Raw genomic sequence first — 19,932 nt, 5'->3', positions numbered from 1 at the left:
TATATTCCTTAGGATTTTTCTCTTCAAATGTCCTCTCCACCACCTGCTATGTGGAAAAACAACACCAGTTGCAACAGACGTTAGGAGGAGGAGGAAAAGATAGAGAGAGAGGAACTGAATTTTAAGCAACCTAATGTTGGATGATAGATTCAGATAACACAGGAATACCATCATATCCCTGTAAACTCTCCAAAGATTCATGGGAGAAATATCTTTCTGAAGCACAGCACCTCAACTATTTCTCAGGAATGGCAGTTGTTACCTACAAGAACTTGAAAAAAGGTCAGAAAGGACTGGTGTGAAAAGAAAACACATTGTTTCTCACTGACCTTTTCTATTACTGCCATGCTTATATGCAGCTTCCTGAAAGCCTACAATGGTTAATCTGAACAACTTGAATAATGAGTGACAGATATTTTAGGGGGTTTGTTCAAGGTTATTAATAAGCCATAGGAAAACTGAATTTTCAGTCTTTGGATTTCACAACTGGGCTTCATTTCAGTTTAGAATTCAAAAAAAACCTCCTAATATTAGGGCTATTATATTGCCTCTGTGAGGGAAGACTACTCCTCCTTCCCCCTTAGTTTAATAATTAAAAACAAAACAACTCACAGTAACAAACTCCAAAATTCTACCAGGAAGTTTTCAAGGCAGGCAAATAGACAAGCTGGCAGTAAGAAGCCTGCATACCTTTAGAAACATAGTTTTATGAAAACTAAAATACATGGAATGTTTCTATTTTCCTCAGCCTGTTTTAACTAACCTGCAATACCATATCTGACCAGTTTTACACTATAATTTGATCTGTCCATTCAGCTGTTACAAGGTTTATTTTGCCTCAAAGTTTTTCTGAAGACATGGAACTGTCTCAGCTCATGGGCTGTCTTTAATGACTACCAGCTCTAAGAGACTTCAGCCAATGTCAAGGGCTTGTTCTGGAGCACTCTGACTCAGACAGACAGCAACTTCCAGAAATTAGATTCTAACCAGTAGGACTTTCACTTGTGCATGACATTTCAGTAACCAACTCCAAAGGAGTATTTTTTTTTCAACTAGCAGTATTTAGAATCACTAGGTTATTATTTAGCTGATCTGCAAACTCAGAAATTCAACTGGAATCTCTGTGTTAGAGGCACAAGGAACAAATTTGGAAGGTACAATGACACTGGCCTGAGATAAACACTGGTTACTCAAAACTTGCACTGGGGGAAGAAAGGGCTTTTTATTCTGGACAAACAAAAAACAAGGGCCTGGTGGAAACTCAAGTCTGAATCTGAATTAGAGTTAATACACTATCCTCCATGGTGCTAGTAAGATCAGCACATTATCTGCAGCGGTTGGCTTTTAGATGTATATAACTGTCCCCCTGAATGCAGGCATATATGCAGGTAATGTCAAAAAAGGGTCACAAAATTTACTCTTCCCAAAAAACATGCATAAAGATACAAAACTCAGACAGAAGCACAAGAAGCATTTCTGTTCAGTAGCCAAAGTTATGTCAGTCTGAACAGTGATGCTCATGAACTTCAGGGTATGGTGATTTTCTGTACCTTGATTATCATTAAATATATTGAGAGCTGGAGCAATTTCTGTAGCTTTCCACAAACGTATCGTGCCGTCTGCTGAACAGGACAGCAAACGCTGGTGAGCTCCACTGTAAACCAGACCCCACACCGCATCAGTATGGCCTACAAAAGCACCTCTTAGAACAGAAGGATCTGTGAATTAAACAAAACAAAACACATTTCCAAACAAAATCTGAATTAAGTCAACAGCTGTATCTTGGCCTGTGTTTAGGCACCAACCTCTAGAAGATAATTGATAAAAACCCCAACATTAATCATGTCATATCAATATAGAAGTCTTAATAATTCTGGCATTAGGATGCTTGAATTTCAGCAGCATATGTGACATTCAATTACCCAGTTTACAACTAAAAGAACAAAACAATTCTTCAGCAGAAGGGACAGTACTGACTTTGGCAAAACACACTTCACTGTTAAAATTCACTTTCAAACAGATATTAATGCCCTAGCAGTCCTTTTTATGCAGAAGTTAGCTTTGAGACCAACTGCACCTGAAGCAACCACAAGTGCAAAATTAATCATACAATCCAGACACAAGGCTGGCATCCACTCAGATCTAGTAAATTTTACCAAACCTTTTTAGCTGTTTCTAGCCAACATTAACAACTTTGGTCTCAGGCTATAAAACCTTTTTATCTAAACTCTACAGAAATTTGTCAAAGAAAAAAACACTAAAATACAAATTTCCTGTACTTGCCAAATTATCAGATTTAGGCCTCTACTTCTAAAACCTATACTTTAGACTAGCTGTTTCTAAAATCGATTATGAGATCAAGGCCTTTTTAAAGAAAATGACATTTTATCTTGCCATCAAGCAGCATCAGCATTAAAACAATAAGTTATTTTAAGTAATTGAAGGTAACATTCAATTTGCTCTCTTAAACTTTCACTGAAGCATTATCTACAAATTATACTATTTTAGTGACATAACTGTCATTAAACTTATAATTTCACTGCTGCATGTGACAGCAACATACCATAAGAATCATAGGGATCAATGTTAGGGTTGGTTGTGTTCCAGCCATGGATGAGGCCATCTGTTCCCCCACTGTAGCATTGTTCACCATTACTGCTCATCACCACACAGAGCACAGGTCCACTGGAAGAAAGCCCCAAAGAAACACTATTAACATTTTCATTACATGCAATGCAGTGTCAATCTTAAGAATTTCCATGTTAGATATAATTCACTTGCTGCATGGATTGCAACAAAAATTCTGCATCATGAAATCATACGCTACAAGACATCTCACAAAAATACCCTCCACAATATCTAGTAACACAACTGCAATCAGGACAATTAATCATTATGCACATGAAATGTGAAAAACAATTTAAACTCTAGGATTTTTTATTTCATGTAATTTTTTTTCCTTTTCAAAAGATTTAAGGCTCTTTCATGAAATCATCTCAGTAGATCTAAATTCACTCCATTTATTCTTCTTCAGTTTCATTCCACATATGCAAGTATGTGGCAAAAAGGCAAAAGCTGCAATGATGAACCAAACACCTAATCAAATTTGAACTGTATCGTTTGTAGATTTTTAATTTTAAAGTTATGGTGTATCTGACTTCAGACATAAATAACTGTACAGAAAGGAGAACAACACATGCAGATATTCTAAACAATATAGGAACTAAAAGTGTCACATTAAATCAGTAGCTGATAAGATGAAAATTATTTTTAAGAATTCTGTTTCTGTTTAAAAATCTTATCCTTCTCAAAGTATGACAGTATTTCTCAGGAAATACTTACTTATGTGCTCGGAAGGTATATATTGGCTCTACATCAAGAGAAGCACTCCTAAACAAAGTATGAAGAAAATATTAACATGTATACCATCTTATACGATGCTTTACAAAAATTTGCCAGAATCGCTAAATTCTTAAAATCCCTGCTACATCTTTTGCAGTGTTTCTCCCACAACTTCCTCTCCCAACAAGATTTTTCACAGGTCTAGGAACTATTTGTAGTCCTTCACAACATGATAGGATTGGTTGGATTTTGGTTTAAAGACCTTCAAGGCAGTTCACAGACCCATCAAACAAGTAGGTAGGTACATCAGTGGAGCAGAAGGAGTGGAGAGACATCAGCATCACATGGAATGTATCATTAATTGTTCCTATTGGAGCAAAGGAGTTTTGGACTCAAATTTTTCTATCAACACTGAAGTGCTTCAAAATTTGCTGCTCTGGACTTTATCAATCCAAGGGAGGACTCCGTGTTATGCCCAGTTCTCCTCAAAGGTGTGAGGAGAACCACAACCACCTTAACCACATCAGCCCTGCTACAAATTTCCTCTGATTTCTGCAAATTCCCAGCAATTTGCAAGAGACAGTTAACAAAGGAACCTGGTAACACCTCAGAGTTTCAAGCTGTACACATGTAAATGAATGTATGTGTATATATACATATGCATATATATATATAAATGCATCCTATACATTTATATATACATGCAAGCACACTAACAGGCCGCATCCAAATACTTTCACTAGTAAATGAATTTGTCATGTTATCTACAAGGAAAATATAAAAAAGTGAATGGTTTTCATCTTCACAAACGAAACACATTCACAAACACACATGGATTTTTTTCTGGCATTCTTTAGGCATCTCTACCCTTCTCTGAGAGCTTGGTTTCCTACTCTTAAATTCAGGGAACACTTTCCATTAACTGCAAAGGCCATTCAGTGAACTATTATCTAGTGGTTTTGTTCCTTCATAAATTAAATTTGGTTTTGAAGAAAATAAGGAAAAAAATCTTACTTTTTTGCTGGGGCTGTTTTTTGTAAATTCCACATTTTTAATGTATGGTCCTCTGAAGCTGTTATTAAGACTGGTTCAACTGGATGAAAAGCGAGACCTCTTATTCCATCAAAGTGACTTCTTAACGTAAACTTGGGGTTCCAAGTCTTTCTCAATGCATCCTTATTGTTGGCTATCTAATAAAAAAAATATGCCAAACTTGTAATTATGCTGGAAGGCACAACAAAAGGAAGAAATCAAAAATTTAGTTTGGCATTTTAGATGTCAAATTACCTCACCCACTTTTCACAATAACCCGCTCTCAAACAACAGTCCACTTAACACTAACCAGACACTTCAAAATGAGGATCAAGATAGACATATTCCATACAAGTAATGGCACGTCCGCAGTAATAAATTCTATGCAAATCTGAAATACTCTTGTGTTTGTAAAATTACACACATTAAAAGCACTGATACTTCAATGAACTCATTTAAGTATTTAAAATTTGATCTATGGCTCATTCACTTACAAAATTGGGCTTGACTCACCTAGGTGCAGTCCCTGAATATCCAAAGTACTACTGACATGGCACCTCTAAAGCAAAGATCTGAGAGAAACAGAGAAGTCTCTAGAAGCACAGAAAGGAACACAACCTAACTTGGCCAGCTAAAAAAAAAGGCAAAAAAGATTTGGCTACACACTAAGAATCTAGCTGGCAGGCAATAAAGTATTGCGTATAGAGACATAATTATTTGGCAATAAATGCATTTTAGAAGACTGAAAAAGAAAGCCTTTTAATAAAATAAGTTATTTCAATATTGATCCTCTGAACAAACATTGACACAAAATGCTGAACGGACTTTTTCACTGTCAGTCAACAATATCATGAGTTAAATTTACCTTTCCACTGCTGATGGTTGTTATGGAAAACCAAGAAAACAAACAACTGTACTGATGTTTATAATGTTGAAATCTACAGATAATTCAAATAATTTGTACCTTTAACTGCAAAGGTGAGAGAACTGTTTAGAGCTATTCAAGAAACATTTTATCCTGAGGATTGGGGGCAAAAGAGGAGGTTTAAAAACAGAAGTGCTTTTTCTTAAGCTTTGTTACACCTGGATTTAACAATAAAAATATACATAAATTAAAAGGTTCTACAGATTTTAAACAAGGATAAAGGAGCTGCCAGAAACAGCAGGTTTAGTCTCATCATATTTCTTAGTAATGACATATTGCCTTGCTCAGGGAGACAAGTCAGTTTTTTTGCCAGTTTACTGAGCCAAGTTGGCTCTGTGAAGGAACAGACAAATGCTCGAGCTGGTACAAAGATGGGGCAGGACTGCACAGTTAGCAGCTCTGGCAGGTTTTTTGAGGATTGGCCAAGAAAATCTCAGCAAAAAGGGTACAAGATGTACAGATATCTGGAGAGGAATTTGGTTACCTCAACACAGGCACCTAATGCCAATTAGGAGATGGAGGGAACTTGCCTGCCTTCCAGCTGCCATACCAGCAGCACAGGTTCTGTGTCACATCTACAAACACCACAAAGACACCTCAGATGGCCTAACAGTGAATTCCAGTCCTGTCAGAATAAAATTCTCCATTTGCTTGTCTTTCATTCAAAAATGTCCTTCCAAAAGGAGTCCAAGAAGGGCAGTTCATAAACTGGAAAGTAGATGGAAGGCAGTCCCAGCCAGCAGATCAGCAGCAGAGGTGGAAACAGATTCTAGCCCTGACATATCACCCACCTGGCTGCCCCCATCACTCTACCCACCAGTCTCACAAGCTCTGAGGCTGGTTACTCACAGCACACAATCTCCTTCTGTCTCTTCCCACCAAAGCAAAACAGTGAGGTAACTCAAGGCCTCAAATACAGTTTGGGGGGATACCAACCCTAAAATTAGCACCTGATCTGGACTTGCCACTTATAATTATATTTGTGGCTATACAAAATTGAAAATGAATTGAAAACAAATTGAAAACTAAAGACAGCAATGACATGCAATTACAGGTACTTCTCTTGTTCAAAGTTGTAAGAAATCAAAGAAGGTCCTACTGTAAAGTCCAAAACCTCCAAATCAGTACTTAACATTAAATCCAATGATCTTGTAGTTCAGTTACTTATCTAAAATCTATTATAATTTTATGAAGATGATGAATCTATCCAGAAGTCTAAGGGAAAAAACAGAGCCAACCAAAGTGAACATTTGTCAAGAATGTGTAAAGGAAGGAAAAAGAAAAGGCAAACTTAAGTGTTTTGGCTAGCAATCTGGAAAATTTAATCTTGTTAGATAGCCTAAAAACCAAACTGCAAAAGAAAAAAATTGTCTTTTAAGTAATAAATTAATAATCTTCACTACCAAGTGAAAACCATTCTTCAACTTACAATCAAAGCAGTATGTAAAAAACTGAAACCACGAAATGAGGTAGGCTAATGCTGACATTTTTTAGAAGAAAAGAATCTAGCAAAAATGTCAGTGAGATGAAAAGGACTGAAAATGGAAAAAGTGTCTGCCACTCTTGAAAGCAAAGTAAAAATTGATTCAGGTGATCTTTCAATTTAATTCTCCATATGATTTAAAACTGACACTTAAAAATAACATACTAAACTTTCACTAATCATACCCGATTCACATTTAGCAGCCGGATGTTTGAAACAGTCCAAAATAATGACATTATCTGTAATCTAAATTTACAATGAAACTTGAAATAGGAACACCAGCCTTTCATTTTGCTTCAATAAAGTGCACAGTAACTAGAGCAAATAGTTTTGTAAATGTTTTCTTTTAATTGTCAGCATTAGAAGAAGGCAAAAGTTGAGGTAACCATAAATATGAATTTCTGATCACAGGACTTCATACAGGCATTGGACAAATGAATAAATAGAAGTTTGTATTCTCTACCATGCAGGAAATGATTGGAATGGATAGAGGAATGATACTCCATAAATAAAAGCTGTTAGTTCAGGATACAGAGACATAAACAAACAAAACATTTATATTGACACTTGCACAATGAAGTCAAGCAATGAAAGTATCTTGTACAGGTGGGTTAGGTTTGTCATGTTCTCTGAATTTAAAATCCAGCCTTGGATTTTTAGGAGTACCTGTAACAGAAATTTATTTGTACATTACCATACCTTTCTGAAGACGTAGTTAGGGACAATTAGTGAAAACATTAAGAATTGAGCCCAAATTAAGAGATAATACTAAGATACTGAATTTTAGCAGAAATGCTCTGCATTCATTGCAATATTGATGATTCATAACATATCACATGTTCAAACACTTGCTATAATGGTAGGGCACATCTCTGCAGTGGCACTCTCAAAAAGTGTCTAAGCTTTTATTAACTATGTATTCATTGCTTTACAAGTACATACAGGGGTAGAACTTCAAAGTAAGAATCTGCATCTTATGTCCAAAGTCTCTGACTTAATTTGTGATAGTAAAATCCCAGATAATGATTATTTAAGAATCACTTTTACTGAAGGGTAGGATTCTTCCCCAACAGAGAATTAAAAACTATCTCTGAAATCCCTCAACCTTGACACAGCTGGGATGCAATATCAAGATTAATCTGAAGCTGACAGATCACACAAGAACAGATGAATAAATTAATAACTGAAGTATCTTTTCCCAAGAAGTAGGAAATACAGGAAAAAATTACATATAACTGAAAAGATGCAATTTTAAGAAAGATTTTTTTTTCATAAACTGTTCAAGAAAAATAAGGCTACACACATAGCCACGGAAGTGCTGTCCACAAAACCCTCCTAAGAGTTCCGGTTTCCCATTTGAAATGAAACTAGTGCCCATACCAGGTAATGTAAACCACAGCTCTGCCCCAGCCAAGTCTTAAATATCTCCCAGGAGAGGGATTCCACTGTTTCTCTGAGCAACCTCTTTCAGTATCACCTACTACATAACTTTCTCCCCCAGTGTCTTACCTGAACCTCCCAAGCTGTAATTTGCTGTTATTTTCTCCTGCCTTGACAGCTGGTACCATGGAGAAACTTGGCTCTATCATCCTTACAAGCACCCTTTTAATATCTGCAGGCTGCTATTCAAGTACCCCTCAGCCTCCTAACAGTTGAGCAAGACTAGGTCTCTTAACATCTACTTATCAGTCAGAAGCTACTGGATTCTCTTCAATTTCTCTACAACCCTTTTGAAGTGAAGTGGTCCAAAACTGCATATAACCCATGTAAAATGTCATAAACATCTCTCAATCTGCTGGCCATGGCACTCCTAATTTTGCTCAGTCACTGGGGTTGCTCATACCCAGAAGTACCACTATCACTAATATAATTTCAACTACTTGCATGACATAGCAGGCAAATGAAAGGAGAGAGGCTTGCAGAGAGTTTGAATGCTGCTGTGTATGGGAAGGACAGCTTTGCCAAGTAAAAATTTGTAACATCCTATGGCAGCATAATTCTAACTGGAGAATGTTTTCTGCTGAGTCTACACACAAGTAACTTGCATCTGCCTTCAACAAGACAGAAGGACACTGAGTTACCATTAATAACCACTTACATCATAAGTCAGTGAGTCTGCCTCATTTGCTACAGTAAGGCCTGCCAGTTCTCCAAGACCCAGCTCATTTTCAAGGGCTTCATCTGTTCCCATAATGAAAGATTTCCCTGAGGATGGTGGGAATGTTAAAGCTTCCACTGCAAGAAAACAAAACAAACAAAATAATCCTGAAACATAGGTTTATACAACACTGTACAATAAAAGCACCTTTTCCACTTTCAGAATGCTATGTATCTGTCAAGAAGCCAAGGGCAAACAGATCCATAGAGATGCATAGAAAAAGTTATTCTAAAGATAATCACTGTACTTATCAATAAACAGCACCCTCTGAACACACCTACAGTTCAGGTGTGTGCAACTCCAGACAGTAAATGGAGCCAGTCATGAGCAGGAAGGGTGTGCTGTCATTCATCCATATATAATGCACAAGTAACACAGAAAACACCTTCCCCAACTCAACTACAAAATATGCAAATAGATGCTGAAGAAGCAACAAAATGTAGATAAAAACAGCTGGTGGGAGCAGCCCAAATAAAAGCCCTTGAAGCACTGCTCCTTGATTAGGTCTCTTAGTTATTACCTTTTCATTACAAACATTACCTTCTCCATCCCAAAGTTTACACTACCGGTTCTCTTTTCCTGTTTTTTGAACTCACAGTGCAATTATTCCACTCAACACACAATACATACAGGACATCATATTCGAGAACTTACTAGAATAAAAAAATGTGTGCCCAAAATATGGTGTCTCAGCTTTATAAAGAAATACAGCTAATAGTAATACTGAATTCAGACTGGTAACAATCAGCTGTCCTTTTCTGTGAGAATACATAGGAGTCTTTGAATTAAAAAATACATTATTGAAAGGACATGAAAATAGAGCTCTGCTAATACAGCTCTCAGTACATGTGAGGAAAGTTGGAAAGGGAACATTCAACAAAAAATTCTTCTACTTCACAAAGCGTTGCCAAGTTACCCCCTTCTTTCAAAAAGAAAACCACTGAGCATGAAGGAAGCAGAACTACTGAGATCTTTAGTAGCTATTCCACACACCATCTTATGCATCTTAATTATAACTTGGCCGACCTACTTTTTCACTCTCACTGAAAGACTGCTAAGTGGAACTCATGGTTTTCACATTTTGCAAAACACATATTTACCATTTTAATAGAGCACATGATACCACAGAATCATAGAATGGTTTGGTTTGGAAAGAACCTTACAGATCATCATGTTCTAGCCCCCTGCCATGGGCAGGGGCAACTTCTACTCAATGGGATGGTTCAAAGCACCATCCAACTTGGCACTGAACACTTCCAGGGACAAAGAATCCACAGCTTCTCTGGACAACTTGTTCGGTGTGTCACTACCCTCAGAGTAAAGAATTTCTTCCCAATATCCAATCTACACCCGCCCTCTTTTCAGTCTGAAACCATTCTCCCTTGTGATGTCACTACACGCCCACGTAAGAATTCCCTCTCCAGCTCTCTTGCAGGCTCCCTTTAGGTACTGGAAGGCTGCCATATTTGACAAATTAATATAGCTTCATATACTATATCTTATTATGTTCTACATTATAGCAATTCAAATATTGAATCAAATAGATGACTCAGCATTTTTCAGACAACAGAAGTACTTCATTACAAAGTTGCATGCCTGGCTCTCTGTACTTGGACTAGCCCCTATATTTTTTCCTAATTTTTCGAGCACATTATGGAAATTAATACACTGACAAGCTGCCAGTTCTTCTGTATGATTCACTACACAATCATGCTTCACTACACATATTTTTGAAAGCTACAGTAAGGGATCTGTGTTTACCTGCAGAGCCTCTATCTTTGCACTTGGGAAAAAGGACATGCTTGTGTGTGTGTATATATACATACATACATTTAAAATTACGCCACTGGGGAAAAAAATTATGCTCTTATGTCCTCAGAGTTTATGATCCACATTAGTCTGCCAAGCTTAAGCACAAACAAAAGCAAGTGATTCAGGATGGTCATATTATGAAGCCACTAAGTGCCAAATTATTTTTTTCCATCATGCTCAAAGGTATTCAGCCAAGATGTGAACACAGGTAGGTGTTTTGACCTTCCTAATAGAGACCATAATGGAGGAATGGGAATGACATTTATCACAGCTGGAACTTGCAATACTGAATCAGAATTTGTGAAGTGCTTGGAAAGTCAGAGAGGATAATCCCTAAGAAGTAACTATAAACATTCACTCTCTACAAAGGGGTATGCAATTTTTTATTGTTTACCTTCATCCGTCCTGTTTATCTCATGTTCAATGAGCCTTGAACTACTGGGCCTAGAAGAAGGTGCAACAGATGGCTGTAAAGAAGGGAGATCATCAACATCTCTCAGGTTTGCAAGCATATCTTGCAGCTTTGACCTGTTGGGCCCTAACCAGAAAAAAAACAAAAAATTAAAGGGTTTAGGCGTAATTCATGATGACACTCCTTATATCAGATATGCTACAGCAACACATGCAACAATGGATCCTACCTTGCATTATGAGATTACCACAGAAAAACTAATGAGCATTTATTTCAGCAATAACTAATCATCCAGCATGAAATGAATTTTGAGAAGAAAGTGATAGAAGCAGCTGAGAATTGTGAACACACAATTTTCCCCATATGTATGGACTCATAGTGCTACTTGTACGGGCTAATGAAGAATGCTGCCAACTGAGTCACACTTTAGATTATTAGAATATTTACTTTGCTAAAACAATAGCTGACACCCATGAATATTTTAGAATTTGTGCATCAGGTACTTTGTGCAGCATATTATTATGAAACATTAAAATTTAAATTTATTTTTGCAGTAGTGTAGTATTGTGAGCTATATAATCCATAAAGTTATATTAAAATAAAAATGGAACTGGATTCACTGGCCTACTTCCTGAAGCTATATATGGTGAAGACCCATGCCCTTCTTGACACTTACCTGTGCTTTGCTCCATCATTTTCCCACATCCCTGTTTTGACTGTTTTATATAGGATTGAGGCTGAAACATATCTTCGGTAGTTTTTCCTGTTGTAAGTTTAATTAAGAATGGGAAAATGTCTTACCCATAGTCCATTATGTTTTTTCCTAGACCAGTAAATAATACAGCTATTTTTAAGCAGCTTTAACACTTTTGTACTCTAATATATGTAGTCTCTCATAAAACCATTCTATGATTCTATTCTTTTATTACTTCACAGGAATGTTTACTAGAGTAGCCTTGCAAAATCATGAGTTTACTAATGCAGTTGCAAACACTACTTTGTCCACCCTAACCATAATGACTGATAATAAACTAAATTGTATTTAACTTGTCTGTCACCAAAATATTACTCAATCCAGAAAAACACTAAGAAGGATTTTGCAAGATTGTTTTACTATAATATCTGCTTTATAAAAACAGTATTTTACTTAATAGCAGTTCAGTGGCTAAGCACCATATATAATGAAATTAAAATCATAGAAACAAACTTTGTAAACTTTAATGTTATTTAGTCCCTTCTTTTTTCTCCAGACAGCCTCCCTCACATCCTTCTTCACTATGTGCAATATTATGAATAACTGAAAACAGGCTCTGATTCTTCCCGATTTTTCTGCATTGATGCCCCTCCAATGATGGTTTGTCCATGGAAAGATGCTTAATTTCACTGCTACAGTAAATCACTTTGTCTCCCAAGATCGAACTAATAAAATCAATCCAAAAGGTACTGAGCAGCAGTTATCTTCATGAAGGAGCACTGGATGTCCAATGTAAAATCACATTTACATTGTGATTATTTATCATAATGATATAAAACATATTCCAGTAATGTCTAAACCTAGATTAACAATTAAGTTTTATATCAAAACTAAAAAGACAACAGCTGTTCAAGAACAGAATTTCAACACTTTGATTAAATAATTTCTGCTAAACTAACCCCACAGCTATTTACCCTGAACTACATAACACGTCTGTATATCTTAAAAATAACAGATAAGTTAGAAAAATCACTTTCACTGTAATCATATACTGGCATGCCCTGCCTATCTTAACCATAAAGAAATTTCGAATAAATTTTGTTAAACATGAACATTTTAGTTAGCCAGCTCAGCTCCTTGTCAGACTTGCAATTAACTTCCAGTAAATTAAATTATTCCAAATATGACAAAAATATCACTTGAGAAATTTAAAGCATGGTAATTATTTGCCTTTTTTTGTTGTTGTTGTTTTTAATTTGGAAAAAAAGAGATGTTTACTTTCCGTATTTCATTTTAATTTCAGCCACATAACCAACTGCTGAGCAGCAGCCAATGAGAATATCAATACAAAAAGTAATAAAACAAGTCAGACTCAATGCGAGGAGGGTCTGACATATTTACATCATTATGCATATCTCTTTGGAAGTGAGAATTTCCCTGGTATTCATAAGCATCTTACCACAAAGGGAGAAACATCCCTGAAATTTCTGACCAGGGTACATGCAATATTGTTAATATACATCTTTCACACATGAATTCTCAATATGGCTAGGTATATGAAACACAGTCATGGATACAGTGTTTCATTTTAAACTCTGAATCTGAGTTTAAAAAATTTTATTGCTTACCTATCAAAACCCATTGATTTTACAAAATATATCTGCATTTCAAGAAATGTAACAAAAAAATACAGGGCTAGAAACTATTTCAGATACTAGTCAGTTTTGGGTTTTTTTCAATAACAAAACCCAACTTTTTTGAAGGCTAGTCCCAGAGTTATGAAAGTCAGTAAATAAATCCTGTGATTTACAAATAAAGTGAGGGTCATAGTTACTTCCTATTTCGAGCCCTGCATAACAAATTATGATGACAGCATGACTTCCATGTTGTGAATGTCAAATATAAACAGGGGTAGAAATTAACCTGTTTTCTCCCACTGTCATCTAATAGGATACTCAAGAGAGTTTCCAGTTTGGTTTCTTTCTTGGTTTATTTATATATCAGACTTTAACTCTTCCTGTGAAACTGGCATGTTTCCAGCTAAGAAAGGATTCTGAAGTCTTCTGTATTAAAGTGTTAAGTATTAAAACAATGCCTTTTACAATTTAAAGATCTGAATAACGAAAGTTCAAAATATGCTCAAAGCAAGAATTTTAAACTAACCCAACACTTGGTTGGAAGAAGTTATATCTAATCCAACTATTTATTGGGTAAATTGATCATCTGTCATTAATTTCAACCCCTGAGAACTGGTGAACAGGAAAGCAGTCAGGAGCAGCAAAGTAAAAGAGTAAGTAATTTTAGGAAAACATTGAAAGAGAGATAGAATTAAGGGTGTGAAAGATGTGAGATTTATGATTTTAAGGTGCAATGTTTTCCACTTACTCTTCACCCCCTTTTTCCCCTTGCGCTCCTTTTTGTATTGTTCCTTGAGTTTGGTTATAACTCCCTGGTCGACATTCCAGGCTTCAGGCATGAGACACTGGTCTTCCTTTTCTAAACAAAGTGAAACAAATGAAACATCCTTTTTCAATAATGTCACCAAGTGATCTCCACTGAAGGAGGCAACAGCTGCTGTCAACGTTTGTCTTTTATTTTAAACAGACAGAAATAGCACCAAGCTTGTGAAAGCTGTAAAACTGCTACTCACATTCCACTTCTGTTTGCTCAGAATGTTCTTATTAAAAAATTGAGATGAAATTTCACATGTTTAATTCCCATAACCAAGCACACAGCTGTCCATAAATGTAAGTAACATTTACTTTACTATAAATCAGGACACATTTTTCAGCCTTGTCTTTCCTCCAGGAGAGGAATTATCATATCTAGAAGAAACAGCTATGTTACTTGTCAATATAATTTTACAACTCAGATGTTGTGTTACTGCATTTCAAATTCTTTTTTTATTGTCTTTGTGCTATGTTGTTATTCACACAAAGCAGTAGCACGTTTAAATAATTTTGGAACGCAATATTCATGTCATCATGGTTTAAATAATTCGTTAAGAGCATTAAAACCATGAAATTTCACAAAAAGGTGAAGGCCTGAGGTAGTAATCTTTGGGAAAAAAATCCAAAACATTTCAGCGTACCTAATGAAAAAAAATCCCCACATTTTGGTTTGGATTTGTTTTTTTTTCCTAAGCATCTCCCTCAAATTACTTCCTCTGTGACATGATACAGAATAGAAGTATCCTTCCAGTTCTACAGTATTTGGAGATTTTGAACAAAACATGTTTCATGAGTTCAAATCTCTGAAGCAATTTTTCCATATATGGAGGCTGTCCTGAGGCAGCTTAGAAAATTAATTCATGAGAGGAGGTTAGGTAATACAGTTCTTCCTCATATATATTTCCATGACCATTACAAAATCTTGGAAATACATGATCTTTTTGCTTGGTTTTTCTCATTAAAATCTTAACCTTATTATTTAAAGATTAATTCCTTTCAGACCAAGTTTGCTTTCTACATTGATAAGCTATTCTAGATCTTTGAAAATACAAACAATAATAAACGTATCCTCAGACTAATGTGCAGAACTTAAATGTCTGTAAAGGAAGCACAACATTATCAATCACAGTCTGAAGGAGTCACTATGACTGGACAAAAAATAAAAACCACAAATGGGTTATTAATGTGACTGACTTTCCAAAAATTAATAATGCTGAGAAAGACCTAGGGATCTTCTATCAACATCAAATAAAACAAGATTCAGAAACATATTATTGCAACCAAAGCAACCAACAATATCCTGGGCTGTATTAACAAGAATGTAACCAAGAGGGTGAGGGAAGTGACTGTCCCCCTGTGTTGGGCACTTGAGAGAACAGAATTTTGAGTACTGTATCCAAAACAATAGTTTTACTGCCGAGAAACCTTTTAGGTAGAGTCCTAAGTACCTATTATTGGCATAGTGTAGCAAGTCTAAGGGAGCCACTATGACTGTTCAGGCAGCTGGAGCACATGAGCTTCAAGGAGGGGCTGAGACTACTGTGAGAGTTCAGTGATGCCAAAAAAAAAAGCATCTTAGTGTGGCTTCTAACTACCTGATGTACAGATGTTGAGAAAACAGAGCCTGACTCTGCTCAGACTTGCATCACAGAGGGAGAAGATACTTTTAAAGGTGTTCTCTAACTCCTTTGAGCCTTTCAGTCATGATCCTATACTCATGGAGTGCCAGATTAACTTAACAAAGTTTAGCAGTTTAAGTCTTTTAAGAAAAGCTGTGAAAATAAGCCCTAATAAGCTGAAGAGAGACTCTAAAATAGATCATATATTGGTTAAGCCATGTACTCTTAATGCATATATCTCAATTACTACTAATGAGCAAGAACTGCATAAAGAATTCAAAGAAGAGATAAGAAAATCATACTTCAGAGAAACAAGTATCTAGTAGAGAAAAAAAAAAAAAAGCTTAAATAGATTTTTATTAGATTGCTTCCAGGAAAACACCCAATATGTTAATTTTCTACAGACTGTCCCAGCTTCCCACATATCCCACAGATACTATTCAACTTCATACGTGGATCCTGAACTACTGCTATTCAAGTGCTTAATAGCTTAAAAATTACCAGAAAACATGTGAGGAACTTTCAAGTCAAATGGATTCAACAGATTACTGTAACTGAACAATAACACTTGGAATCCAAAAATAAGGAAAGAATTTCCTCTGTTTGCTGCTGTCCCTCGCTACAACAACATCACTCAACTGTACTACAATTAACAGTTTCACTTAAGCTGACCTAAGTGATTTATAATGGCAGTTCCTTGAAGAAGCTTAGTCTTATATAGCTACCATAAAAGATACAGGTTGTGAAAGAAGAAATTAAAAAACATGAACACCTCCAAGTCAAAAAAACCTGGTTTAGATTTCTGGAAATGAAACTACAACTTTTAATAACAGTTTATTTTAAATGTTAGACTTGCGCTCACTTTTACTCAGCTGTCATCAATGAAAGCAAAAATAAACCAGAAGTGTGAATTTGAGAACAAAAAGCTCTTGTTTGCATACTAACTTTTTAGTGAAACAAGAAATAGCAGCACCAACCCTGCATAAATAGATAAAATTTTAGTATTAAAGAGCAGTATCCAATTTTTTTTAAGAACAGTATTTCTGTTTGGTGAATAGAATACTGACTTCTGTATCTAATAATATTACAACATCCTCTTAAGCAAAGACTAAACCACACTGAAAAATAACTTGGGAGTCCACCCAGGAGATGGACATGGCTTCAGTGAAATACAGCATCTTGGAGATGCTCATGTGAGAGCCACAGTTACCATGGCTTATCAGTCTGTCACAGTTGCATCTCCATTATAAAGTTCAATTATTTCCCATCATCTTCAATAGATGGGATCCTTAAGACTTTCTTAAGACTTTCCAGAGTAGCTTAAGTAGGAAACAACTTCCCATCAAGATATTTAACCAGCTCTCTTCTTTCTCCCCTTCTCTATACTGAGGGTTTAGGCAGAATAACTATGTCAAGGTAAAGTGGAGATGGTGGCAATTTGGGTTGCAGGACTTGAACCCCAAACAACAGAGAGCAGTTTGTGAAATGTCTCTCTATGACTAGTGGACTTAAAGATATATTATTTTGCTGAATTATAAAAGAATGTTTGAGCAGCTGAAGAGTTCATATTAACTAAATTACTAATCCACAGTAAGAGTACAACTAATTTAGATTTTATGACTCACATTGCCCTCTGCATCAAAGTGAGAGAAAGCAAAGATGACAAAATAACTTTCATATCATAATTGTAAAATACAGCTTTATCAGAGCCCTTCATACGCATGGGTCACTAGACAAATATATTGAAATACCACTCATAAATTTTAAATTCTATCTACCTTAGAATTAAAGAAAAGGAAAAACAACCTGAGGCAGAAACCTTGAAGAATCTTTACATTGAAGCAGTTAACAGAAAAAATGAGAATATTATATCAAGAAGACTTAAGTCTGCCAATTATTTATTGATAATAAAATAGAAATAGTAGAAATAATCACAAGATGCTGTGATCCTGACAGAGATCTCATTCAGTGAACTGATCAGTCACAATATATTCTTATATTCTTTTTTTTTTCCTCCTGGTATAATCCATCAAATTTCCTTACCCCAGTCTGTTCCATCTCCTGAACTTCTCGATTCCCCATCACCATCATCTGAGGTAACCAAAAAGTCAAACTCTTTCAAAGCTTCTTCTGTATCTCTGTCTTCACTGCTGTCAGACAGCACTCTTTTCCTTACAATCTGAGAGGTCAGAAAGGACAGGGGAAAAAATGCTGAATTAAGTTACAAATACATCTTTAACCCAAGCAGTACTGTCTTGTCCTCTATGCAAAATCCAAACAAGAAGTTGAAGAGGAAGCAGAAAAGTACACATTAATAAGCAAATCTGGAATAGTACGCAGACTTCTTCAAACTTCTAAGTGAAAATGAAACTTCTGTGTAACTCTTCCTTTCTGTGACCATCAATAATCATCACGTGAATAATGAACCTATGCTAATCTACACCACCACTATATTTTTCTTTAATACTATTGAATCATGATTTTAAAGTTTAAGATTTTAGTTGGGAGTTAGAACCAATTCATACTGAAGCTAGATACATCAATGATAGGTTAATGATTATTAGATGCTTAAGCTACAGCTAATTGTTATATTATGAGCTCATTATAGAAGAAAGAAGTGGAGCAAGTGAACCATTATAGGAACATACTGAAACCAATAGAATAATGTCCAGCACTTGGACTCTATGTTAATCCATCACAAAGCAGGGAGACTTGGATCGTGCCAGAGGGTTACAGAGACTTGACGAAGACTTTCCTGACTTCATCCCTGGGACCACTGACCCAATTCGAGACCACCAACACAATTCAAGAGAAGAACTCGTGAAAGACTAATAACCTCATTTTAATACAAAGGGGGGATGGGAGGTGCTGGAGTTGTGCATATGTATTATTTTGGGAAAAAAATAGAAGGCAAAAAAACTTGTGTGGTGCAGCTATTTGACCAATTGTTAAGCTGATGCCATGATACATGAAAACTGTACCACAATTTTTACTTCTACAGAAATAGAAAATTTACAATAATCACAATGCTTTGACTTGCTAAGGGTCAGTCTGTAAAGACTCCAATACATAGCCCAACATCCTACAGCTCATGAAGATGTCTGACTGTATTTCCTCTAAATACAGTGAACCAATTCCTATACCTGGAGCAATTCTAAACTTCAAGCTTCATTTCTTCAGCAGGCTTAGTGAACATACTGAATTACACAAGACTTAACAGAAGAGTCTCAGACATTAGTTCACAGCCTATGAACGACAGGAAAGATCTGAAAAGATCCCCTTTAAAAATGCCATAAAACTAATTGTTTTTTTAGCGTTAATTCTTAAAACTGACCATAAAAACAATTACATCCATCATCTCTTATCTGCTTCAATTTTTAGGAAAGACAATTCAGTGAATAAATGTTAATTTTAAAGAAGAGTACTGATGGCATGTATCTATGCGATAATATGAACAAATCATAGAGCAAAGTATAGATCATGAGTGAGGTTAAGGCATTTGATTGAACAAAGAAAAAAATTTCTTAACTACATTAGAGTTCTTCCAGTTACACCTCTTCCTTCCACAAGCTATAAATACAAGTGTAATTCAGTTCTGTACTCTAACACAATTTTTGATAAGTAATTTTAAGTATCACTAATTTTTTAATAAATATTCAAGAATAATTATTGACATGCAATGTTATGAATAATACATTCAAACTAAGCTGAGAACTGTTAAAAAAGACAGTGATACCTTAAAAATTGTGTTCCAGTATAGATCAAAAATACTAGTCAGTATGGAATAGTAAAGAGACAATTTTAGAAAAATTTAATCTAACTTAGAGCAATAAAGATGGCAAAGCATAACTTGTGTGCAAAAACTTAGAAATTCATATATAATTCCTCCTATGCACACATGCTTGGACAGAACATCATAAAGATGCATTAATGACTTGCATGTGTACATACACAGTCATATACTTTGCTTATAAGCACCTCATTAATCTCACTTTTTCTGTTCTT

The 19,932-nt window shown here is 35.7% G+C and overlaps 1 protein-coding gene across 5 annotated transcripts in view; it reads right to left on the bottom strand.

The window, feature by feature from the left end:
- Positions 1 to 19,932, bottom strand: part of STRN (striatin) — a 68,001-nt gene that overhangs the window by 11,731 nt on the left and 36,338 nt on the right. For 2 of the 5 annotated variants that reach the window (XM_021528085.3, XM_021528086.3), the window contains exons 7-15: positions 17,971 to 18,106; positions 14,244 to 14,354; positions 11,841 to 11,927; positions 11,147 to 11,290; positions 8,881 to 9,017; positions 4,357 to 4,532; positions 3,343 to 3,390; positions 2,564 to 2,685; positions 1,551 to 1,718 (exon numbers count right to left, since the gene is read on the bottom strand). In XM_021528085.3, the coding sequence (XP_021383760.1) occupies positions 1,551 to 1,718; positions 2,564 to 2,685; positions 3,343 to 3,390; positions 4,357 to 4,532; positions 8,881 to 9,017; positions 11,147 to 11,290; positions 11,841 to 11,927; positions 14,244 to 14,354; positions 17,971 to 18,106 (1,129 nt within the window). The remainder of the gene's footprint in view (positions 1 to 1,550; positions 1,719 to 2,563; positions 2,686 to 3,342; positions 3,391 to 4,356; positions 4,533 to 8,880; positions 9,018 to 11,146; positions 11,291 to 11,840; positions 11,928 to 14,243; positions 14,355 to 17,970; positions 18,107 to 19,932) is intronic. The other 3 variants (XM_021528087.3, XM_021528088.3, XM_021528090.3) reach the window with 3 other exon arrangements.

Source organism: Lonchura striata, chromosome 3 (genome assembly GCF_046129695.1).
Source record: "Lonchura striata isolate bLonStr1 chromosome 3, bLonStr1.mat, whole genome shotgun sequence".
Lineage (NCBI taxonomy): Eukaryota > Metazoa > Chordata > Aves > Passeriformes > Estrildidae > Lonchura > Lonchura striata.
This window is presented reverse-complemented; position numbering and strand designations above follow the sequence as displayed.